Here is a 26730-nt window from a genome sequence, read left to right as displayed (position 1 = left end):
CAGGGAGGTACATACTGTGTCTTCTATCCCCTCCCCTTATATCTGTTTTCCAACATACTTTCCGTCTTTGTCTTGTGGAATGAGATTACTGGGTTTTGTCCGAGGAAAACAGTCAAATGCATAGTTATTGTTTTGGGAGATGATAATTTTTTCCTTGTATATCATCTATCAATATATGTATTGTTATGTTATTTTGAATGAATAATGTAAGCATTTGAGTGTGTTCCTCTTTGCTGGATTCTGTGCTCGTATCCTGATGAGACTTATAGGTGATCTCAAACTAAATACATTGGTGGTATGCTCTTGGAATCTACATCTGATCCCTATTTGTTCCCAGTTCCCCTTGTCTTACTTTCTCTTGGGTGCTTTAATTGTAATTCTAGAACTTTTTCCTACCCAATTTTTTCCCTTTTTAATGGTGCTGATATAACCTAAATGTGTTGCAAGTGCAGCAAATCCCTTAAAAAAAAAAAAACAAAAAAACAAACAAAAAAAGACCCCAGTGTTCTCTATTTATCTATTTCCCTCTTTCTTTCTTTCTTTCTTTGTTTCTTTTTCTGTCTCTGTCTCTGTCTCTCTCTCTCTCTCCCCCCTCTCTCTCTTTCTTTCTTACCCCTCTTTCTTTCTTTCTCTCTCTCTCTCTCTCTCTCTCTCTCTCTCTCTCTCTCCCCTCTCTCTTTCTTTCTTACCCCTCTTTCTTCCTCTCTCTCTCTCTCTCTCTCTCTCTCTCTCTCTCTCTTTTTTTTTTTTTTTAAACTTTCTTTCTTTGTTTCTCTCACTCTTTCTTTCATTCTTTCTCTATCCCTTTCTTTCTTCCTTTCTCTCTCTCTCTCTCTCTCTCTTTCTTTCATTCTTTCCCAATCTCTCTCTCTCTCTCTCTCTCTCTCTCTCTCTCTCTCTCTCTCTCTCTCTCTCTCTCTCTCTCTTTCTTTTTCCTTTCTCTTTTTCTCTATCTCTTTCCCTACTTCTTTATTTCTCTATATCTCTCATTATTTCTTTCTGTCCCCCTCTCTCTTTCTTTCTTTCACCTCTCTCTCTCTCTCTCTCTCTCTCTCTCTCTCTCTCTCTCTCCTCTCTTTCTTTCTCCCGTTCTTTCTTTTTTTTCCTCCCTCTTTCTTTGTACATTCTTTCTTTCTCTACCCCCCTCTCCTCCCTCTCTTTCTTTCTTTCTTTTCTAACCCCCACCCCCCTCTTCTCTCTTTTTTTATTCCTTTCTTTCTCTCCCCCTCTCTCTCCTCCTCTCCCCTTCTATATCTCCCTCCCTCCACTTTATTTTTTTTTAAATCTTAAAATTAATTTTAACTGAAGGAACGCAAAAAACAAAAGGTTTGATCGTCGATGGCGGACACGCGCAGTACAGTGAAGTGACGGGATTTGGAAAGCGGTAGAATGGGATGGGCCTATCTTCTATTTATACACTTATGATTATGTGTTTTACTGTGAGGTAAGATCAAGGAATTTACCCAATGGAAACCGTACGGTGCTCTAATTGGCTAACCAACCAGCGGCTTCGATGAGAAAAATATCCGCCATTGAGACATGGGCTGGGAATCACGTTACTATAGTAAACAAGCGCTGATCGGCCGTTCATGAAATCTAAGAAAATAACTTCCTGCTCGTTCGTTTAACTCAGAATTATTCAAAACGATGTCTCTAAAATGATATAAACGTGACTTCTTAAGGTTTTCTTCACGGTCAAAACCACACAACGTTCTATTAATGATTACGTCCTAGGCAAAAAGGAATATTGACAAGTCGACCGAGAGTTGAACTCGTCAAACGACAAACACCAATGCGAAGTGTAGAGAGAGTCAAGCTCTTGTTTGTCTTGTCCTGTTCTATATAGAAAAAAGGATAAATAGTATAGCCCCGTGTGTGAGTGGTTTCGTGTCATAGTTATGTTTTTACTGGTGGTAGTGAGGATGATGTGGTGTTGGTGATTGTAGTAGTAGTGTGTTTGATGATGATGTGGTGGTTGTAGTTGTAGTAGTAGTGATAGTGATGATGATGTGGTGGTGGTTGTAGTAGTAGTGGTAGTGATGATGATGTGGTGGTGGTGGTTGTAGTAGTTGTAATGGTGATGATATGGTGGTGGTTGCAGTAGTAGTGGTCGTGATGACGATGTGGTTGTGGTGGTTGTAGTAGTAGTGGTAATGGTAATGATATGGTGGTGGTGGTGGTGGTGGTTGTAGTAGTAGTAGTAGTAGTAATGATGGTGATATGGTGGTGGTTGCAGTAGTAGTGGTAGTGATGATGATGTGCTGGTTGTTGTAGTAGTAGTGGTAGTGATGATATTGTGGTGGTGGTTGTAGTAGTAGAGGTAGTGATGATGATGGGTGGTGGTTGTTGTAATAGTGGTGGTAGTGATGATGTAGTAGTAGTGGTAGTGATGATGATGGAGTGGTGGTGGTTGTAGTAGTGATGATGATGTAGTGGTGGAGCAGTGGTAGTGATAATGATATAGTGGTGGTGGTTGTAGTAGTTGTGGTAGTGATGACGATGTGGTTGTGGTGGTTGTAGTAGTAGTGGTAATGATAATGATATGGTGGTGGTGGTGGTTGCAATAGTAGTGGTAGTGATGACGATGTGGTGCTGGTGGTTGTAGTAGTAGTGGTAGTGATGATATTGTGGTGGTGGTTGTAGCAGTAGAGGTAGTGATGATGATGTGGTGGTGGTTGTTGTAATAGTGGTGGTAGTGATGGTGTAGTAGCAGTGGTGGTGATGATGATGGAGTGGTGGTGGTTGTAGTCGTGATGATGATTTAGTGGTGGTGTACCCTAGTGGTTGTGATAATGATATAGTGTTGGTGGTTGTAGTAGTTGTGGTAGTGATGAAGTGGTAATGGTGGTTGTAGTAGTTGTGACAGTGATGACGTGGTCGTTGGAAAACACATTATAGGTTATTATAATACACGATTACACACATTCTCTAACTTCATTTTTGACAGCTTTATTGAAGCATAAATATACGCAACAGTTCTGAACCATTTTATTGTGGATTTTGATATTGTTTGTTGTTTTTCTTGTGTCGTTATGTTGACATAGAGACCGAATGAATGGAAATGCTTACATTCCCAGCCCATGATATAATGGCGCTGAACGCTTTCATTGGTGGACACTTTTTAGGCTCCGTACGTATTCTCATTCGTTTAATTCTATGGTAGGATAAAGTTGGCCAATTTTAGCGGATTTCTGGCATAAAGTTGGCGGGATTTTTGCAAAGGTACCTGGCGACACTGGACACAGTTCCCTCCCTAACCATAGATAATACACCGCTACCAGGAACTGGAAACGGAAGGCGGAGGAAACCACGGAAAACAATCGACGATCATTGATCAAGTCAGGCATTGAGACTAATAAAAGACTGAAGACTCGCCGAAGGAGCGCCAATTACAGTCACAGGTGTAGTAGATAGAAATGGTATTATGATATTGTATGATGATGAAGCGCCGGGGAACTTTTCCGATCATCATCTCTCTCTCGTGACTGTGTTTACTTTTAGCTTTAGTGGTACTGGTCGTAAGGAGGGTGAACATAATATTTAGAGTGGATTCGCTTGCGGATAGGGGAATCATTATTGGAAATCTGTATACTGTATACAGGACAGGAGCTGATATCATCTCTCTCTCTCTCTCTCTCTCTCTCTCTCTCTCTCTCTCTCTCTCTCTCTCTCTCTCTCTCTCTCTCTCTCTCTCTCTCTCTCTCTCTCTCTAGTTGTGACTTTTTTAGTTTTGACTGCCTCTCCACTCATCCTGGGTGAGAATAGAAAAACAGTCGAGCTTTCATCCTGGGTGAGAATAGAGAAACATTCGACCTCTCATCCTGAGTGAGAATAGAGATAGTGGCACCTTCTCGCTATTCTCACCCCTGTATCCCCCCCCCCCCCCCTCTTCTCAATATTCTCAAATGGTCATCATCATTCCGGTTCACTCACCACTGGTGCTGGCCTCCCATAGTCTCTGGTTCAATAATAATAATCTTTATTGTCCAGAAGAAAGGCAATTCGTGTTGTGTTTACAAAATTACAATGCTCTACAAACAGCACAAATACATGTCATACACATAACAACAGTCAAGCGGCGCATTAAAAAATATAGTGTACGGTAATGATAATAAGGGGGGGGGGGGGGGGGGGGGGGGGAATACACGCATGTATACGTGTGCATGCACACACATACACACACTTAACTCACTGCGATTTAAAATCAGTATTTTACACACAATTTTAGTTTTAGACACAGATGGTGATATTGAATGGGATTAAGCCATAAAAAGTCAGTCAGTATTTAAAAATAATTTCTGATACAAATGTTGACAGTAATAAGGATAATAATATTAAGGCATCAAAAGTCAGTCAGTATTTACATACAGTTTCTGATTCAAATGTTGATAGTAATAAGGATAATAATATTAAGGCATCAAAAGTCAGTCAGTATTTACATACAGTTTCTGATTCAAATGTTGATAGTACTAAGGATAATAATATGAATGCTTCATATGATGTCAGTCATTATAATTTATACACAATTTCTAATACCAAAGCTACTTCTGATATATTAATTAGGGTGCCTTTTTATAGGAGTTCAGGTTACTGATGGCTGATGGTATAAAAGTACACTTGTATCTCTGTGTTACTGATGGCTGATGGTATAAAAGTACACTTGTATCTCTGTGTTACTGATGGCTGATGGTATAAAAGTACACTTGTATCTCTGTGTTACAGATGGCTGATGGTATAAATGTACACTTGTATCTCTTGTGTTCTACATTTTGGCTGAACAAAACATCTCCCTGACGGAAGAATTTTGAACTCACAATTCAAGGGGTGTTTGCGTGAATTAACAATACAATTTGCTTTCCTTTCTACAGCTTTCGAGTATTCTTTCGCAATAGTTTCAATTTTGCTATTTACTATTTTACTACATTCGTTCGAAATTTTCTGAATTTTTTTTTTTTTCCTTCACTCCACATGAGCCAAACCACATTGAAATGCTGACAGTGAATATGCTGAGAACTGGAGACTTATAGATCTGAACCATTGTTTTATTACTTACTTGAAATGATCTGAGTTTTCTTAAAATATACATCCTTTGACAAGCTTGTGTGACAATATTATTTACATGAGCTTTAAATTTTAGGGAAGAATCAAATGTGATACCAAGATATTTAAATTCGTCAACAATTTCGACTGTCTGATCTTGTATGTTTAGATTGTCGAATAGGCAATTTTTTCACTTCCCACTGGTGCCCACCTCTCCTTGTCCTGGGTTCATTCCCACTTGTGTCCACCTCCCACAGTCTCAAGTTCACGTCCCAATGGTGTCTGCCTCGGGTAGTCTTGGGATCACTCTCCACTTGCTGGGTGGGGTTCCTGACCTCCCATAGTGGGCAGGGAGGTACATACTGTGTCTTCTATCCCCCTATGTCTGTTTTCCAACATGCTTTCTGTCTTTGTCTTGGAATGAGATTACTTGGTTTTGTCCTGGCCCTGGCCGGAGTCCTAGCTGGGAGGGAAACAGTCAAATGCATAGTTATTGTTTTGGAAGATGATATATGTTTCCTTGTAAATCACCTCTCTGATATGTATTATTATATTTATTTTGAATTTATAATGTAAGCATTTGAGTGTATTTCTCTTTGTTGGATTTTGTGCTTGTGTCCGGATGAGACTTATAAGTGGTCTCAAACTAAGTACTTTGATAGTGTACTCTTGGAATCTACATCTGATCCCTATTTGTTCCCAGTTCCCCTATGTCTTACTCTTTCTTGTGTGCTTTATTTGTAATTCTAGAACTTTTTACTATCCCATTTCTTCCTTTTTACTGGCGCTGATATAACCTGAATGTTTTGCAAGCGCCGTAAAACCCTTAAAACATAAAACATAACAACTCTCCACTTGTGTCAATCTCCCCTAGTACCAGGTTTAATCCCCACTGGTGTCCACCTCCCACAGTCCCAGGATCTCTCCCCAATTGTGAAATATATATATATATATATATATATATATATATATATATATATATATATAATCAGTGATGATGATCTTCATCGGGATTTTAGGATTTTTTCATAAATTTTCTGCTGTTTTGCCAAGTCAAACATTTTCTGCTAAGTTATGTCACTGTTATGTCTTGTGTCATTTTTTGACACTTCTGCTCAGCTGCATGATTTTTTTGTGACATTCCCATGTCCATGACGTAAGTCTAAGACCCACTGGCGCCAAATGTGAAAAGTGACACAATACCCATGATGGGCTTGGATGAAATGATGACCGAAAGGGAAGGGGATGGGGCAAATGGGTGTTAATATTTTTGCACCCTTTAGCTTTTTGCTCTATTTTAATTTTGTTTGTTTGTTTGTTTGTGTGTTTGTTCATCTGAATTCAATTGAATTCATTACAACTTATGTCTACCTACCAAAAGACAAAAAAAAATCAGAATGGCTTAATTTAAATTCGCTCTTTTGATTGGAATATGTTTTGCAATTGATTAAAGATTCCTTTTTATAAGCTGCCGAACAATAACTACAAGGTTACAGTAATGCACACACTAGCGGGGTTTGGAGTATAAAAACAAAGACCTCATTTTGGATAAAAGTAATCATAATCTCTTGATATAGTGGGCCGCATTATAGGGCTCTAAAATGTTTAATTGGAAATGACAATTCGTTAAATTATATTTTTAAAAAGTCAGTTTGTATCTAATGATCAGAATAGATGTGTTTTAGAAATAGTAATATATTACGTAATATTAAGTAACAATGACTAGCTATGGTATTTTTGCATTAGATTTGGTGTTGACAGATGGGCCGATAGATTTTCCTCCTTTTTGACAAATTGTCATTTTCATCACTGATATATTAGCTTAGCCTTCAATCTTCATATTTGTCATTGATTTTTCTCCATATTTTGGTTATTCTCAGAAACTGACATGATAAATATCAATGATTTTGTAAATAAATTAACCATAAGAATTCTATATAAATTCTTGGGAATATGGGAGCGAAGATATATGTACTATTGCAATGTGCATTTTACAAATTGTTTGTTAAATTATCAAATTCTGGATTTGCTCATAATGCATTGGAAATGTGAGATTTTTCTGTTTTCTTATTTAGATTGATATCCATGCCTTTTTTCAGCAGCAATTGAGTTTAAAACAAAATCTTATTACAATTTGTCATTTAAATGTTCATATTCATTTCTAATTTTGACAACTTGCCATTTCAATGTTTAACTTTTATTTTAAATTTCAGCTTAAAATATCCAATATGGCTCAAGTGGCTCATAGTGTTGAATACCTAGTGGATCTTTTCCTGACTGATGACCCAGATTTAGGTATGCATGAAAAAACATTCATTTATATTTTATGCCATGATTAAATAGTGGAGTGAATATTTTGACATTCAATTATAGCTTTAAAAAGTATTCTTTCACAGCTTAAGGCAGGTGGAGTTTATTTCAATTTCCATTGTGTGACAGTGAAACAGACAGAATAATTTCTTGCCACCCATTGCAGGTTGGCTAGTTTATTGCGACATGGTCTCCACCCATTCTAACAAATTCAGCTATCCAATTAGTGCCAGGTGGAAGGGAGAAAATGTCTACAAAATGCCTTTTGCAAGGGTAAACTTTTGAGGTGCCTGAGTGACTTCAATACGAGTCCAAGACCATATCGTTACAGCTTGGTGACATATAAGTAATAGAAAAGCAGGACAAGGTTTTTCTCAAGTCCCTCCATTCTTATAGACCAACAAATCTTTTTCCAAGGCCCACCAGCTATATGGAAATTCATAAAGTACTTTAGAGCATGCTATTGAACATGGGAAAAAATAGAAATTGTCGCTGTTGGAAAAACAAAAAAGTTTAAAAAGTAGTTCAACTTCAATTTCAATCATTCAAATGACAACTATGTGGAGCCAACTGTGAGTGTGGTGAGGACAGCAGATGTACTTGTCTACGCCTTCATGTTTGGTGGAATTCTATTTGGCCCGTGAGTGTGGTGAGGACAGCAGATGTACTGTCTACGCCTTCAGTTTTGGTGAATTCTATTTGGCCCTGTGAGTGTGGTGAGGACAGCAGATGTACTTGCTACGCCTTCATGTTTTGGTGGAATTCTATTTGGCCCTGTGAGTGTGGTGAGGACAGCAGATGTACTTGCCTACGCCTTTATGTTTTGGTGGAATTCTATTTGGCCCTGTGAGTGTGGTGAGGACAGCAGATGTACTTGCCTAGCCTTCTATGTTTTGGTGGAATTCTATTTGGCCCTGTGAGTGTGGTGAGGACAGCAGATGTACTGCCTACGCCTTCATGTTTTGGTGGAATTCTATTTGGCCCTGTGAGTGTGGTGAGGACAGCAGATGTACTTGCCTACGCCTTCATGTTTTGGTGGAATTCTATTTGGCCCTTGAGTGTGGTGAGGACAGCAGATGTACTTCTACGCTTCATGTTTTGGTGGAATTCTATTTGGCCCTTGAGTGTGGTGAGGACAGCAGATGTATAACTTGGCCTAGCGCCTTCCATTATTTTTGGTGGAATTCTATTTGGCCTCTGTAATTTTGGGGTAGGAAATTCCATAGTTGGATGGTGCTTGGAAAAAACGAATTGAGATGAGCATTAACTTGTGACTGCAGGACTTGTTATAAGTGCAGTTTTATTTTGTACGGAATAAGGATTACCAATTAGGATTGGTGTCAGTCCCTGACAGGTCTTAAAGAGGACCTTGTTTTTTTTTATTGTGTCTTTCATGTAATAATGTCCAGTTTAGGCTTTTATGCATCTCACTGATGCTGTCAGTCCTCCGCTTGTTGTTACAAACAAACCTGCACATTTGGTTTTGAACTTCTCAAGCTGTTCCGCCTGCTTTTGACTCTTGGGGTCCCAAACACATGCACTATATTCAAAATTGGATGTTACTGTTATTGTATTAAAATCAAAGAAGTGATTAGGGATGGGAAGATGGTGTGAGAAGAGAGGCGTGAGAGAGATAAGTTAGGTATAGTAGTGATTCGATACCGGATTTGTAGGTTAAAGACATTGCATGCTGAGTTTGGAATCAACATTGGGACGTGCTGGCTTTGTCTTCTTATTATAGCACTCGTATAAGGGAACATTATTCCTCCTGTCATTGAATGAAACAAGACGCACTTAACTCTACATCTCACTATAATACCCACATCCCCCCCCCCCCCCCCCCCCCCCCTCTCTCTCTCTTCTCTCTCTCTCACATTCTTCATACTCTTTGTAAAATACCTGACATGGAAATCTCGAACATACAGGCCCAGTCCCAACTTGTTCGAGATTTATTTTGCTCAAGCTAGAACTAGAAAGCAACAAACACATGTTATATATTATAGCATTTTTTTAAAATAAAAAAATTCCCTACTTCTTCAAGTTATATGCTGTCGTAGGCTTCAGAGGCTTTATGAGTTGTATCTCTCCATAGGTCTATGTCTCTTGCTGATTTATGAGTTGTATCACTCCATAGGTCTTTGTCTCTTGTTGATTCTGGCAGATCATCGGGTGACTTTACAGTAAAGTCCTTCAGCTGTGTCATCAACGTTCTTCGTCGTCTTCCAATAGCATGTTTACCTTGGATTTTGCTGCTCTCCAAAACAAACTCAGACTTTCCCTTTTGGCATGGCTTGCATGTCTCAAGACAGTTGTCTCTCTCTTCTTATCCTAAGCAAAAGTCTTTCCAAATACATTTGTTTCAGGACATCTTCATTTGTTTTATGTGTGGTGTATGAAATTCTTTGCAAGCACCACATTTAAAATGCCTCAATGTTTTTCCTCTGTTCTTTTCTCATGGTCCAGCTCTCACAGCCATACATCACAGATCACACATAACATTTCAATATCTTGAATCTTGTTTTGAGTGACATTGTTTTTATTACATTTCTCATTTCCATCTCACAGCCATACATCACAGATCACACATAACATTTCAATATCTTGAGTCTTGTTTTGAGTGACATTGTTTTTATTACATTTCTCATTTCCATCTCACAGACATACATCACAGATCACACATAACATTTCAATATCTTGAATCTTGTTTTGAGTGACATTGTTTTTATTACATTTCTCATTTCCATCTCACAGCCATACATCACAGATCACACATAACATTTCAATATCTTGAATCTTGTTTTGAGTGACATTGTTTTTATTACATTTCTCATTTCCATCTCACAGCCATACATCACAGATCACACGTAACATTTCAATATCTTGAATCTTGTTTTGAGTGACATTGTTTTTATTACATTTCTCATTTCCATCTCACAGCCATACATCACAGATCACACGTAACATTTCAATATCTTGAATCTTGTTTTGAGTGACATTGTTTTTATTACATTTCTCATTTCCATAAAAGCTTGCTTTGCTGGTGTAAGTCTAGGTGTGATATCTTTAGTGCACCGTCCATCTTCTGTCATCAAGGACCCAAGACATTTGAAAACTTCCACACATTTAAGATTTTCCCCATATGTGACACATTTGACTCTTTTCTTATAACCATGTATTCAGTCTAATATCCCAGATCTTCATTTCTCTCTACAAGCTTATCAAGAATCTTTTTGTGTTGACTTTCAAAAGTTGCTATCAGTCCTGTGTCATCTGCATATTGACTGTTGTTTCTATTAATCCGTCCGACTTTGATTCCATGAATACCATCCTTTCCTCTCATTGTGATTCCTTGGTAGAAGTTGGAACAGGTCGGTCAGGCAAGGCTACACTACATTGACTAACGTCCTTCTTTATCAAAACTGATTTCAAATTCGATTGGCCAGTTCTTTTGCATGTGGTGTGGGTGTAATATAGGATCTGAATGGGTCTTATAACTTTTATCTTTGTCATCAGTACCTATTTCTTTTAGTTGTTGTATTATTGTATCTTATTTGACCTTATCAAACATCTTCTTGTCATCAGCAAAACATACAAATAGTGCCTTTATCTGGTTAGAAAACATATTGCTCTTCTTCTATTTCAAACTTTCTTTCTCAGTCTTTTTATACAGATCTGAAGAAGTAATTTTGTGATATGGCTCATAAGGCTTATTTTCACATGTATCTCCAGCAATTTTCTTGAGGAGAACAATTAAAAACTGACTTAGCCAAGTTCTCTGGTGTTCTCCGCACTTTTATATTTTTTGTTAAAGAGTTGATGTCATGTCTCAATGACTGTGTTGCCTAGGGTTTTAGTATCTATGTTGGTATAATGTCTGGCCCGGTAGCGTTCCACTACAACATAGTGTCAATTTCCAATTTCCAATTTTTCTATAAGCTTAAAAAATGTGAGTTGAAAGGTGCTTGTGTCATAACAAATATGCAGATTTCCATATCTTTAGTAAGGATGCGGTTAGATATTTGTATGCAATCATATAGTTCTTATCCATAATTTTATTTCCATGCTATCAGTGCTTTGTTTCTATTCTTTTTACCTGGTTTGTGTTAAAATGCAACTTTTTACTTAGGTGCTCCAGTCATTTGTGTTCAAATTAGCAATTGGATTAAAGGGTTTCACGTTTAAACTCTCTTTCCTTCATATTTTCAATTATCTTGATCATTCTTTTTTTTTTTTTAATTTTTTTTTTTGTAATTGATTTAAAATTGAACTAAGGTTGTTTTTTTTTCTTGTCTAAATTTTCCAGAAGATGAAAAAGGTCATGAACCCTTTTTTGCAGAGGGTTGCGTTGAGGTTGAGCATCATGATGCAGACGACGTGGAGGACCATGAAATGGGTCAGTTGATTTTATGTTGTTTGTGAGAAGACCACCACCAACACGTTGGCTATCATCATCATCATCATCATCATCATCATCATCTATCATCATCATCATTCATCATCATCATCATCATCATTAACACTATCATTGCTACCATTATCATAATAATAATAATAATAATAATAATAATAATAATAATAATAATAATAATAATAAATAATAATAATAATAATAATAATAAATGACACTCACTGATCTCTTACCATGACTAAACATCTCAAAGTACTTTACAGATAATGAATTACTTTGTAAACACTAATAAAGTTAAACATGGATTAAAGAATATATTGCTAAAAGAATAATCTACAAATATTGTAGTCAACATGGTACAAAATGAATTGTGGAAAAGTGGGGTTTTCAAGCAGATGTAAATTTGAGATATTTGGATGTCTCTAATGGGCTGAGGTAGGGTTTCCATGGTTTAAGGCCATAATATAGAAAAGAACAATCGCCAAAAGAATTAAGCTTGGTTTTAAGCACAGATAATAGTAATAGAGAGGTGTCGCTTGGACCAAAGGCTTCTGGGTTGATGCTTGAGGTTTATGAGTTCAGAAAGATAAATAAGTGGGAGAGAGTAAGAGAGTAGACCTGTAAATTCTCAGTCAATTCGTCAAATTCAAATATTTTTAAAAAAGGAAAGAAAGAAAGAGTTCATGAATCGTAGTCGAATGACCATAAAGTAATTAGGAATGTTCCACAGCCCTACACATAGCTCATGGGCCGTTTATATTAACAATGGATAAATTGCCAAGGCTAAGCGACACTTTTTAGAATTGCTGTGTCTGAACATATATATCCCAGTGTATTTTCACACAGCCTTCGTGAAATTATTTTTTCATTTCCAAACCTGTCGTGATCCCAATGATGGCCAATTTTAACTGAGCGGCCGAGCGATAAATTTCACTGTTTCGTCTAAGCCAAAATTGACTACATTTACATGGTGGAACATAAAAGTATGAAAAAATAAAATGCAAAGGCCGGACGTGTGTTATGTAGACATCTTCATATCGAAAGTTATATGATTGCTACAAGTACAAGCACATCTTGATTGCCTCATTTTGTAAACAAACTGGTTGACCGTTTCTTCACTGATTGGGTTACCTAATTAAAAGAAACAATTGTAAGTAGCCTAATTAATTGCCACGTAAATTAGTTTTCTGCCATTGTTCTGCTCAAGCGAGCTTGCTGTTTACTATTCATTTAGATTCTTTGGATTTTTCCGATACGAAGAGTTTCAGTTAGGTTCAAGTTCAGTTTCAATCAATTTTTATAGAGCTCATGGTTACAGGTCTAAGAGAGAGAATGTTTGCGCTTGTGGAGCACTTTACACCTGGATAGTCAAAGGTTATATAAATAAATAGTTTATTTATTAATTTATTTGGTTTGAGTATGACTGATGGACCCATTCACTTTCCCTTATCATCACTGATTTAGTCAATCAACAAAGCTTATTTTTCTATCATATTATTTGCCGTGAGCTAAGAAAATTGTGGTACAAATGATTGTATTTAGTGTCGGATATTCGAATATTGAGATTTTTACATCAAACCAGTCTGATCTTTCATATTTTTTGCTGTAATTCTTGAAATGATAAATAATGATAATGAGTAACATTTATAGAGCAAATTTTTATTTTTGAAATATAAATATTTTATTCAAATTCGACACATATTTCATGCATCATCTATTATTCTCTGTTCTTGCTTCCCCAAGCCCTCCTCCTCCTCTTCCCTCACACCGGTCAATGTCTCAAAAGCTAAATGTAGAAGAGAAAAATTAATTGAAAATTAAGAATTGCAGAATTTTTATAAATCAATAATCAATCTGAATTTTATATATTTTTTTTAAATTACACATTCATGGTTTTTTCAGCATCCACCTCACATGTCAAATTACTAATTGATGTGTGATGTTTCTTTTTCTCTTTGTATCAGATGAGGCGTTTTTAAGGCTGAAGGTTGGACGAGATTTCAAACACAGTGGAGATGAATTCAACAAAAAGTATGAGCAAGGTAAATCATGATTTAAATCTGTCAATTTAGTGATGAAAGTGATGCAATGCATAGTAGCCCTTCAGAGTAAATCATGATTTAAATCAGTCAATTTAGTGATGAAAGTGATGCAATGCATAGTAGCCCTTCAGAGTAAATCATGATTTAAATCTGTCAATTTTGTGATGAAAGTGATGCAATGCATAGTAGCCCTTCAGAGTAAATCATGATTTAAATCAGTCAATTTAGTGATGAAAGTGATGCAATGCATAGTAGCCCTTCAGAGTAAATCATGATTTAAATCAGTCAATTCAGTGATGAAAGTGATGCAATGCATAGTAGCCCTTCAGAGTAAATCATGATTTAAATCAGTCATTTAGTGATGAAAGTGATCCAATGCATAGTAGCCCTTCAGAGTAAATCATGATTTAAATCAGTCAATTTAGTGATGAAAGTGATGCAATGCATAGTAGCCCTTCAGAGTAAATCATGATTTAAATCAGTCAATTCAGTGATGAAAGTGATGCAATGCATAGTAGCCCTTCAGAGCCACGAGGCTCATGGGTCATGGAGCCCGAGTTTATCCTGGTTTCTATACAGTGAATTGCTTGCTATCCTTTGGATAGAAAAAATCTCTCAGTCCCTGCACTGCATATAGTTCATGTTAACATTGTGGAGACAGCAGCAACATGTTGAAATGTTATTGATGTCAATACCTGTGACCAACGAAAGTGTGGAGAAAAACCAATAAGAAATGTTATTGATGTCAATACTTGTGACCAACGAAAATGTGGAGAAAAACCAATAAGAAATGTTATTGATGTCAATACCTGTGACCAATGAAAATGTGTAGAAAAACCAATAAGAAATGTTATTGCTGTAGAGCAATGCCAATTGGGATTATAAAGAGTTCTTGAAAGGCAGAATATTGAAGAAGATGGAATGACTGGAGAGGCATAATATACTATCACCTGCTTGCAGCTCACACCTGGGTTTCCTTAGTCTTTATCTAAAATTCTAGATAATGAAGGCAATTTTATTTTATTGTATTTTAATTCAGAATATTAAAATTGATATAGATAGAGCAGATACTCACTCAGCCTTGTTTGTTTTGCCATCCCGTTTGTGAGTGTTCTCACTAAACTGTATTAACCAACTATAAAACCCATGGTTACACAGAGTTTGTGTGTTGGTCCGTTATACTTCCGGATGGCAATGTTGTGAACTCCTTGGCCAAGCGCATTCTATCTATACTGGAAATATGTTTTGTTTTACGAGTAATTTGTCAAGTATTTACCTATCAATCTTTTTTTCTTTTCTTTTTTTGACAGTCAAACATAAGATCTTGAAGGATGATGTGAAGGAACTTTTTGATGACAAAATACATCAAGTAGGTTGTATTAATTTGTACTTGATATTTTTGAATGAGCGTTCAAATTAAGGTCTGGTTGTCACTGAGCAGTAGTAATAAGTGTCACAGCACAGACACAGACCCTTCATTGTCTTTTCTTAGCTCAAATAGCTGACGTTGATGATCACTCTATGACATAGGGTCAGGCACACAACATAGATTACCTTAGTTAACTAAACTTGAGTGGCAATGAAGGATATTCAATATGGAATAGGTACTTACAGTTCAGTCTGAAAAGACGCTTGAAGTCAACACTCAAAGGCAGTTCACATTTTTATCGCCAAATCTCTGATAAAGTCTACACCTACTGAGGGAATTCAGCTAAAGTCATTGCAACTAATAACTGACATTGTGAAAGAGAAAGAATAAGTCATTGAGTGAATGAAAGAAGGGAGAATTGTGTTTTGAATGTGTCAGCGCCATGCCTGAAAATGTTAATTAGCTACCATACTGCCCTCTCATTACAAGACAATCAGTGACAGTTGTTGTATCTCAATTGGTAAAATAAACATTGGCAATGTCTACAGATAGGATAGTGTGTAAGGCAAGCACAGCGGTGATGGTCAAAGCTTGGCTTGTGGATTACACATGAATTCTCATGGCCTCATCACTTACACATGCATTACATTTCGGACACAAAGACTCAATCTTATTGATTTTTTTTGTTTTGTTTGTTTTATTTTCTGCTCTTGAGCTGAATGTTTCATAAATAGTACAGACAAGGTACACCCAATGGTCAATCAATTGCTCAAAGAACATCAAAAACAAGTCTCATTATAGTTGTTTTCTACTTCATCTGAAAATTGGAAACGTATCATTTAACCAGTTTTATGATAATACAGGGTGTCCATAAAATCTTTCCCTGTCTAATAACATCTGTAACAGAAAAATGTTAAAGTCTATACACTTAAAACATGGACTTATGAATGGATAAATGCTTTACATTTTGTTTACCATTATCGTTTACTCAATGCGCCTAAATATGGTTGCTATGGCTACCCACACGCAAGTTCAACCTATTTTCGAGTTCTTTTAGTGTGTTTTGTAGCTTTTGTGATGTGGTGGATTCAATAAGAGCTCTTTTTTATTCATGGTAAGCATACCACAGCTGGAATGTCCGGTGACTCAGGCAGTCAGGCAAGTGAGTCCATCTGTCTGAAACCATGTCATTTAGAAATTCGCATAATGGCCTGTCTGCAAGGTGGAGGATTACGACTAACCGAAATGAGATCCTAAAAAAATGACATTAAAAAGAAAACATGTGGCAGTTTTCTATGACTTATCCAGCACTTCTTTTCCTTTCATTAATCAAATTTGTATTAATAATTTGATTTACATTTCATAGTGGAAAGTCAGTATTTGCGTCTAAGTGAGACTTTTAGTTGGTTGAAAAATAGAAAGATGAATGTATTGCTATTAACATCTGATTCTACTCCTTGTTTGAACTTTTCTTCTTGTCTCACTTTTTCTTGTGATGGAAGCTAATTTCGAGATCTGTTAGTTTGACTATCCCACAATCTTTATTTTTAACAGGGTTGAAATGATCTTCAGATGTTGCTAGCTCAGTATCATTTCTAAAATGATAAAAATTTCTCACTATAAAGTAAAAAACAACTAATTTATCCATTGGTACCCCCCCCCCCCTCCCTCCTACCCACAGGCAGGCGGAAGTCCTGAGGTATTCTGGCCCCGATTTAGAGATTTGATGGACAATGCAATGAAGGACACAGGTCTGGATGACGCCAACAAAGTTCTAGCGGCTGTTTTGGTGTCAGTGAAGGGTCTGAGCTATCTTGGAAGTTCTATTCGCACCCTGACCTTGAGATATATCGGGGATCGGAAATTGGACAGTGACTTAAAGAAAATTAGAATAACACATGAAGTAAGTTTTTCAATTGAAAAAAAAAAATTGACCTTTTTTTGTTTCATCTCCCTTTTCACCGCAGCTGCCAGTCTGCATAGGAAACCTCAGTAGAAGTTGTAACGAAGATACAGGCAAAATAAATTTTAAAAAGGATACAAGTTCAAAACTTTCGTCATGTCAATATTATACATTAAGAATGATTTTAAAAAGATATTTTAAAGTTTTCTGCACTATTACTGCCTCTGAATGTTCAAACTATTGCCCTCGAACTTATGTGTTATTTTTTGCTTTACGAGAATGCAATTATCATTCGTTCAAATTAATGTTTAAAGAAATTTTAAAGATTTGATGTATTATCAGTACCTGTGGCATGAAAATGGGTGCCTTGGATCGGATTGGATTGGAACGCTCCTTCTTTTGACCAAAATAATGATGAGATAAGATGAAATTTGAAGATTATTTCTTTTTTTTTTTTTTTTTCAATCTGATTGAATAAGGTATTGCTCTTAAACCAAGAACACCAGTTTCAATCTTAGTCGTCGGCAATTTCTTTTTTTCCTTGAGCAAGAAACTTTGTGGCACTGCACTTCCTCTGACGTTTGGGTTATCTAGGTCTTATCTCAAGACAGACAGACAGACGCCCTCAGCAATAGTGAAAGAAATTTTATTAACTTATTTATATATATTTTTTTCAATTGTAATTTTTTATTTCCCATGCATGTCTCACAGAAATACGTTTAATTTTGTCAATATTTTGTATCTAATTTTCTATCTGTTTATTTTACAGTCAAAGCTCCCTCCATCATTAGATTAAAGGGAACGATGTCGATGAAATGCTTTTTGGTCTGTCATGTCACAACCCTTCCCTCTCCAGATCCAAATTGGGCAAGCGTTGCGCGGCAAGTGTTTCAAGGTCATCTTCTTTTATGTGATGATATTAAATTGTTATAAAATATGTGATTGTTATAAAATATGGGATTTTTCTCATCCCCTAAAAGTTGATTTTTTAAAAAAAACTTTTTATTTTTTGGTAAGATAACACAAATTATAGCAAAACAGCGTCCTGTGAGTGAGTATGATACGATGTGTGTACTGAAGATGATGCATAGCAAAATTTGGCATTTTGCTGTGATATGTTTGGCATTTTTTGCTACATCAATCTTGCAACCATGGTCGTGAAAATCGTTTCATTCTTGCTCATTCCTTTCATTGATCTCTATCTGTATCTGTATCTGTATCTGTATCTGAATCGTGCTTTTACTTCCAGAATTGCTCACATTCCCCTGGACCAAGAAATCCAGGCAGACAAAATGCACCAGTTGTGAGGGATAACCAGGCATTCTATTTCTGATAGAGATACAAACTTTTGACCCAATGAGATTGGTGGTATTTAGTGACATTGACGTGACAAAAATACCTCACATTCTGTCTGCAGTCGCAACAAAAAATACATATATGTGTCAGTGCATGACGTAATCAGTCAGAAGGTGAAAATTTTGGATTTGCATTTTTTTTTTCATTTTCTGAAGTAAATTAGGTGATTTTTCATGAAGTCATGGTCAGATGTATGGGAAAGGTATCCAGCAACCTTTCTCAAATTTCATACTTTTCAAACTTGACTAGCTGTAAAAAATAATTAGAAGTGAAATTAAGTTTTGAGATTTCCTGAAGATGTACAAAAAGGGTTGATTTAATCAGTTATGACAAGAACTCATTTTTGATCAAAATTGACCTTCTCACTAAACTTGGCAATATCCCATAGCGGGCAGGGAGGTACTTGCTGTGTCTTCTATCCCCTCTTATCTGTTTTCCAATTGCTTTCTGTCTTTGTCTTGGAATGAGATTGCTTGGTTTTGTCCTGACCTTGGTCGGAGTCCTTGGTTGAGAGGGAAACAGTCGAATGTATAGTTATAGTTTTGGGAGATGATATTTTTTTCCTTGTAAATCATCTCTCTGTTATGAATTGTATTATGTTTAGTTTACATATTATATTATATGATTTATAAACATTTGAGTGTGTTCCTCTTAGTTGGGACCTGTGCTTGTGTCTGGATGAGACTTTTAGGTGATCTCAAACTAAGTACTTTGATGGTGTGCTCTTGGAATCTACATCTGTTCCCTATTTGAACCAATTCCCCTTTGTCTTACCTTTTCTTTTGTGCTTTAATTGTAATTCTAGAACTTTTACTATCCCATTTTCTTCCTTTTTACTGGCGCTTATATGACCTTAATGTGTTGCAAGCGCCGTAAAACCCTTAAAAACAAAACAAACAAACAAACTTGGCAATATCTCAGTTCGAACCTTTTCACCATCCAACTGATTATGTCATTCACTGTAACATAAGCCAACATTAATTCAACAAATGCTGAAACTGTTTTTTCCCTGTATAATTTGACTTTCTGAGACAACCGTAGTGAGGGAGCAAAATTTGAATTCTGAAACAAAATATCTTCACACTCTTTTTTTTTTTTGAGGGTGTGAGTTCTGCTGTTTTACTTTTGTCCTCCCCTGGTTGTCTTTTTTTTTCTCACTCCTTCTTTGTGCCTTTAAAATTTGTTTTTTGTTATTGTTTTGTTTTGTTTTTGCTCGTTTGTTGTACATTTTATTATTATTATTATTCCACTCAAGACTTACACGAATAAATATGTACAAATGGCTTGCAATAACACACTTGGCATTTTCTCAGGCATAATTTGACTTTCCTGGCCTGATTTGTGGCATAATGTCAAGGTTTTTTAAAAAATTTTTGTGGCAAATTTGGAAGAATAAATGGCAATTTCCTAAAGGAACAGAATAATCAACATTATAACTTTGTATGCTTTTAGTATGTCTCCAGGGGTTGCATTGTATGTATTTATGTACCTGTATGTATATATGTGTGTATGTATGTATGTATGTATCAAGGAGGTCTTCAGTATAGCTGTCCTTGGTGTGTATGTGTATGTATAAAGTTAAATTGAGCCTGTTTTACATAAGTTACCACAAGGGACAATTTATAAATATTTGAATGGGGTTTTCTTACTAAATTAATTAAGTATTCTGATAATCATGGAAAACGTTTTTTAAAATTTGAAAATGCATACATAAATAAGAAAATGAGAGCAAGTTCATATTTTAAGACCTAAGATTTTTTTTGCTTGCCAATTGATGTAATAACATATTCCAACTTTGACGTCATGTAACTAACCACCAAAAAAAGATTTATCATTTTCTGAGCTTTTATATAGCGCAATATCCACTAAACGTGCTCAAAGCGCTTTACAAGGGATCCCTGGCTAACAGCAACACACAACATGTAGGACGAGACATGACGCCTGTCAGGCGATATTACAAAATTTTAGGACAGAGACAACGCTGTTAACGGCCAGGTACTTATTTTACACCTGAGTACGGTGAGAGAATGTGAGTAAAGAGCCTTCTCCAAGGACTCAACTATGCGCCGAGCGAGGCTCAAACCCAGGACCTTCCGATCCAAAAGCGAGTGTCATACCACTAGACCACATAGCCGCACTACTTGTGAAACATATTTTTGAAGCACACTGACTAGATAAATTTAAAATTACAAGATTTGAACCCTACACAAAATATTTCATAAATCAAGAGGTGGGAGAAATTTTTAAAAAAATGATTGTGAAAATATATGTTTTGGCAACCAACATGACGAAATAACATATTCTATATGTAAAATAAACATATTAATCATATGAAATGAAATTTAAATCATGTCAACAAGGAGACTGTGCTCCAGGGAAGCGGTTCCATTTCTTCAAAATCTTTGCAAAATAAAGAAGTGAAAATCAGGAAACACACAATTTTACGCCTTTGCAGAAAAATAGCTATGTTTACAAGCAAAATGCAAAAAAGATTCGATATCTCTGAGGTGGGGAGAAAATATGGCAGGTAGAAGACAAATAACTCATGTTAAAGGAAACCGAACGACTGAATTAAAAAATCATCTTAAATTTTTATTTGAATTAATATTTTTATTCTCAAAATTTAACATGAAATCATGAATGGCGGGCGGTTGGATGGGAGCATCACCCTTGAATCATATACCTATGATGTTCGCATGGGTGTACGATCCGATAGTGATGTCGTTTCTTCTTCTCTTTACTAGCCTATCCTGCTTCTTTGGTTTGTGATTGTATTTTTGACAGGGGATATTTTTTTTTCTGTAAATCTTCTGCCTGTTTGTTCTTGGTTATTTATAATTTAGCTTATGATATCTTTAGGTTATGATTTTGATTTACATTTGTACTATTTTTGTTAGATTGCTTGTTTCTTTGTTTCAGCGGTCTCTCATATAACCTCAATTGTGTTGGAAGAGACCTAAAGCAACAAACAAACAAACATGAATGATAAATACAATGTTCAAACCAGCAGCATAAGATGATATATCAAGAAACTTGTATCATCCTAGGTCATCCTGTCTTTACTTCTTCCACACCCGATTTCACTTCCATGTTGCTTCATGGACTTGTCTGAGAATGCTATTGCTTCGTTTTGCCTTTCCTTCTCTGGCATCCTGACCTCAGGGGATCGAGTAAAATGTCTTATTGCTTTTATGGAGGATGCTTTTTCCATTGTAAATCGTCTCTCTGTGTTATTATGGGAATCAATATACCATTGTAAATCGTCTCTCTGTGTTATTATGGGAATCCATATACCATTGTAAATCGTCTCTCTGTGTTATGGGAATCCATATACCATTGTAAATCGTCTCTCTGTGTTATTATGGGAATCCATATACCATTGTAAATCGTCTCTCTGTGTTATTATGGGAATCCATATACCATTGTAAATCGTCTCTCTATGTTATGGGAATCCATATACCATTGTAAATCGTCTCTCTGTGTTATGGGAATCCATATACCATTGTAAATCGTCTCTCTGTGTTATTATGGGAATCCATATACCATTGTAAATCGTCTCTCTGTGTTGTGGGAATCCATATACCATTGTAAATCGTCTCTCTGTGTTATTATGGGAATCCATATACCATTGTAAATCGTCTCTCTGTGTTATTATGGGAATCCATATATTCCTTGACATTAGAGTGCTTCCCTCTTAGACGGGATCATGTGTTTGTACCCAGCAGGTGTGACTTTTAGTGGCCTCAACCCCCTATCAGCCCAAAGTCGTTTAGAGCCTTATTGCCAATGCCATGCGACTGGATTCTGATTTCTGTGTTACTTAATGGCCAGTAAAATTGTTTGCCACCCTTTAGATAGGATGTGGAAAAATACCTGGTAAACACGCCCGGGGGAGACAAAGAAAAACACTCATAGACCAACTGAAGGGCTTCACCAACCTAACAATCCAAGAGCTGTTTGAAAAAGCAAGAGACAGGGAGGAATGGAGAGAGATAATTCATGCAGTATCCGAAGCCTGGACCAGGCATGGAACCTAGAAGAAGAAGAAGAAGATAGGATGCTGGTCTGAAATGAAGAATCTACACCTATTCCCTATTTATACCATTCTCCTTTCTTACTTTATCTTGGGTTCTTTAATCGTAATTCTAGAACTTTTTACTATCCCATTTTCTTCTCTTTTACTGGCACTGATATGACCTAAATGTGTCGCAAGCGCCGTGAAACCCTTAAAAACAAAACATTATTGTGTATTTTGACTATATATAAACTACAGATAGCGGGTTTTTCCTATGCAATTCGTTTAAAACGACATGACATTTTCATCAGTAAAAATCTACAATAGGCCTAGTTGTGAAAACAATCATTTTGTCATAACAACAACATGAGTATAATATTGTGTATCTAAATTCATCACTTGTCTTTTGTTTAGCAATAAATGGACATCAAGAGACAAACCAAATATAAAATAAAGCATACATTGATAAATTCAACACTTTATTTAACATAAACCAAGGCTGGAAAGTTATCCGAAGATATACAGGTTAATGAATATTAGAGACTTATTTTGGCTGTCCCATCATTAAAACATACCCACTCACATTTTGGCTGTCCCATCATTAAAACATACCCACTCACTGACCAGAGTTATCCGTTGAAATAACAATATCTATTTTGTTTATTCTTGTTTTAAATTATCTAAAACATGAAATATGATGGTACTTAAATAAAAGATTAATGTGGTTTTAGTGAGCTTTAGTCTGTTTTGTAATTAATTTGATACCTCATTCTCATCCCAACTTGAGAGCTGTTACATGTTATAACGAGTTGTCAAAATTAGGATCACCCTTAAAGCTGAAAACAAGAATTTGGTAAGCTTTTTAAAAATGCCATACCTCAGCCATCAGATGACTTACATTAAAACAAATGGGTACAAATACTGATAAGATGTTTGGCTTTATGACAGACTCGGGTAAAAATTTATATAAATAAAATGTCAGGTTTTAGAAGGGCATTTTGCCACCTTTAATGTCAATTTTTAATTGTTTGAGTGGTACAGGAATAAAGCTGAAACCTTCCCCTTTTAGATGATACCAAGTTTAGCTCTGTACATTTTTTGATGGCAATGGTTAATGACCCGGTTTAAAAAATAATTTTCTTGAGGCGTGATACAAAATATATAAGATGTTTTCTATTGTGATACTTATTTATATATACCATATCATATGAGATTATATTCGTGTAATTTTTTATTATTTCTTTTGGATAATATACAAGATCTCTTTTACCATTTGATAAACAACAACAACAACAACAAAAAAAAAGAAGATATTTATATTATACTCTTGATTGTTACGAATTGAGACTTACTGGAAACAAGACTGGTTGCATTTGTTGTTATCATTTCTGTTGTTGTCATTTTCTATGGACGGACATTTCATTTGTTGTTATCATTTCTGTTGTCATTTTATATCGACAGACATTGCATTCCCATTCATTAATTTGACATTGAGAATGATTTTTAAAAAATCATTTAATGGCTTGTCTGATTATAAATGTGTAACTTGAGCTTCATTGAAATGTTTAAGATATCAAATGAGATAGTTGCCACAGGTCAATGCCAAATTTTGGACTTACCTCACCCTTGTGAGGTCCCATTACAATGAGGTGTAGCTTTACTTTAAGTGCTTCATTGTTTCATTCAATAACAGGTATAATATTGCTCCCCTTTACTTATGGTATATTAAGAAGACAATGCCAGCTCGTCCCTACTTGAGAATGTCATTTTGTGTCTAGTAGATTATTTGTTTTCCTAAAGCCTTTCTGTTTTATTGTTGTTTGAATTTTAAATGTTTGTTCTTCGTCTTGAACATTATTTGTTTATTAAAGTATTTTTTTATATGATGATTTTAAAATACTATGTGATAATTGAAGAATTTTCTGCAAAATATAGTTCGATTCTGTTTTAAAAGTAGAATTATGTCCCCTTAAATGTCTCTTAAGATCCCTCATTGTTCACAGGTAGACCCATTTCATCCCTTTGTCTTTTATTTTACATTTTTAGTCGCAATTGTCTTTATCTTCATTGTTATTCATATTAAGAATATCTTTAGATATTTTAAAACTGGATAACCCAGTTTTTTTTTAGCAACATAACGAAGAAAAACACATTTTGAGTAAGTTTATTATAATTCACTGGCAGCTTCCCAATCTGTGCTATCTGGGTGGGGTTTCTGACCTCCCATAGTGGGCAGGGAGGCACTTACTGTGTCTTCTATCCCCTATATCTGTTTTCCAAATTGCTTTCTGTCTTTGTCTTTGAATGAGATTACTAAGTTTAGTCATGACCCTGACCCGAGTCCTTGGCTGGGAGGGAAACAGTCGAATGTATAGCTATAGTTTTGGGAGATGATATTTTTTTCCTTGAAATCCTCTCTCTCTTATGCACTATATTATTTTTCCTTTTACATTTGAATGTGTTCCTCTCGGTGGGGACCTGTGCTTGTGTCTGGACGAGACTGTTAGTGGTCTTAAACTAAGTACACTGATAGTGTGCTCTTGGAATCTACATCTGTTTCCTATTTGAATCGTTCCTCTTTGTATTACCTTTTCTTGGTTGCTTTAATTGTAATTTTAAAACTTTTGACTATCCCATTTTCTTCCTTTTTACTGGCGCTGATATAACCTAAATGTGTTGCCCTAAAATAAAAAATTAAAAATCTGTGCTATTATCACAGAATGATCATATTTTCTTGTCTTGGAGTGATTTTGACATGGTTTTGATCAGACCATCGCTCGAGACCTCTCTGTGCGAGGACAAAGTCATGTATGAGTGATTGCGTTTTTTCTTTGAAGATGATATTTTTAAAAAATGAAATCATCTCTATGAGTGACGATTTATTTGATATGTCTTTGAAGATGATATTTTTAAAAAGTGAAATCATCTCTATGCGTGACGATTTGTTTGATATGTCTTTGAAGATGATATTTTTTAAAAATGAAATCATCTCTATGAGTGACGATTTGTTTGATATGTCTTTGAAGATGATATTTTTAAAAAGTGAAATCATATCTATGAGTGACTATGTGTTTGATATGTCTTTGAAGATGATATTTTAAAAAAATGAAATCATCTCTATGAGTGGCTATGTGTTTGATATGGGACCATCTAAAGGTCTGACTTTTGGCGAGGAGTCCTTGCTTTCATCAACGTGATATTTTGGCTCTTCTTATCTTGGACACAGCAATCATTCACTTACACTTCAAATGAAAAGCGACTTTTCGTCAGTAGAGCTCAAGAAAATGAAAGATTCCTTTGGTTGTACAATGAATACGTCACAGCTTATTTTCTCTTGTTGGTCATTGCCTTGTGTTATTTATTTTTTTTGGGCAGTGTCAGACTATTTTTTTTACAGTGGCTACGACTTGATTGCCTCTGGGGTCTACTTTTAAGTGTTCCTCTTTGTTTTCCATTTTCCCGTGGGCTTGATTGAGCTCTGAGAGTGTTGCAGACACTGAACTCTTAAAAAAGTGTCCTGTTATATTGTGTACCATTGTCATTGAGTTAGGAGCTGAAAGGGCCTTACAATGTAACAAGTGCTGTTTAACTTCTAAAATAAACTTTCTTGATGCCTTTGGCGTTGGAATCAGAAATCCTGCTTACCTCATCATTCCACTGTACCATAATATGTGTATACCTGGGTGGGGTTCCTGACCTCCCATAGTGGGCAGGGAGGTACTTACTGTGTCTTCTATCCCCTTATATCTGATTTCCAACTTGCTTTCTGTCTTGTCTTAGAATGAGATTACTTGGTTTTGTCGTGACCCTGGCCGGATACCCTGGCTGAGAGGGAAACATTCAAATGTATGGTTAGTTTTGGGAGATGATATTTTTTTCCTTGTAAATCATCTCTCTGTTATGCACTGTATTATGTTTTGTATATTATATATCATTTGTAAACATTTGAGTGTGTTCCTCTTGGTGGGGACCTGTGCTTGTGTCTGGATGAGACTTTTAGGTGATCTCAAACTAAGTACTTTGGCGGTGTGCTCTTGGAATCTACATCTGTTCCCTATTTGAACCAAATCCCCTTTGTCTTACCTTTTCTTTTGTGCTTTAATTGTAATTCTAGAACAATTTACTATCCCATATTCTCCCTTTTTACTGGCGCTGATATGACCTAAATGTGTTGCAAGCGCCGTAAAACCCTTAAAAAACAAAAAAAACAAAACAATATGTGTATACAATTTGAAAGTGATTTGCATAATTCTGTTCTGTGCCAAATAAAAAACTTAAAACTTGAGC

At 35.9% G+C, this 26730-nt stretch overlaps 1 protein-coding gene across 2 annotated transcripts; it reads left to right on the top strand.

Annotated features, from left to right (window-relative positions):
• The first annotated feature begins 3237 nt into the window (after window positions 1-3237).
• On the top strand, window positions 3238-26078 carry LOC144968885 (uncharacterized). Of its 2 annotated transcripts, XR_013644680.1 has the most exons (8): window positions 3264-3401; window positions 7254-7335; window positions 11654-11743; window positions 13723-13800; window positions 15111-15169; window positions 16851-17072; window positions 17842-18815; window positions 19350-26078. XR_013644680.1 is itself a non-coding variant. In XM_078907706.1 (7 exons), the coding sequence occupies exons 2-7, from the start codon at window positions 7269-7271 to the stop codon at window positions 17866-17868; spliced, it is 543 nt and encodes a 180-aa protein (XP_078763832.1). In that variant the 5' UTR covers window positions 3238-3401; window positions 7254-7268; the 3' UTR covers window positions 17869-20607. The 2 variants fall into 2 exon arrangements, 1 of the variants encoding a protein (XP_078763832.1); XM_078907706.1 differs by having other exon boundaries at window positions 3238-3401; window positions 17842-20607.
• The last annotated feature ends 652 nt before the right edge of the window (window positions 26079-26730 follow it).

Source organism: Berghia stephanieae, chromosome 3 (assembly GCF_034508935.2).
Source record: "Berghia stephanieae isolate SIO BIC M18660-M18661 chromosome 3, UCSD_Bste_1.3, whole genome shotgun sequence".
Lineage (NCBI taxonomy): Eukaryota > Metazoa > Mollusca > Gastropoda > Nudibranchia > Aeolidiidae > Berghia > Berghia stephanieae.
Note: the sequence above shows the minus strand (reverse complement) of the source record. Positions and strands in the feature narration are given on the sequence as shown.

Excerpts from the sequence above, each read along its gene's own strand:
- LOC144968885 (XM_078907706.1), top strand. The coding sequence starts at position 7,269 with ATGGCTCAAGTGGCTCATAGTGTTGAATACCTAGTGGATCTTTTCCTG. Across the intron at positions 7,336-11,653 it reads GACTGATGACCCAGATTTAG|AAGATGAAAAAGGTCATGAA; the intron begins GTATGCATGAAA and ends TAAATTTTCCAG. Across the intron at positions 17,073-17,841 it reads AAATTAGAATAACACATGAA|TCAAAGCTCCCTCCATCATT; the intron begins GTAAGTTTTTCA and ends TTTATTTTACAG.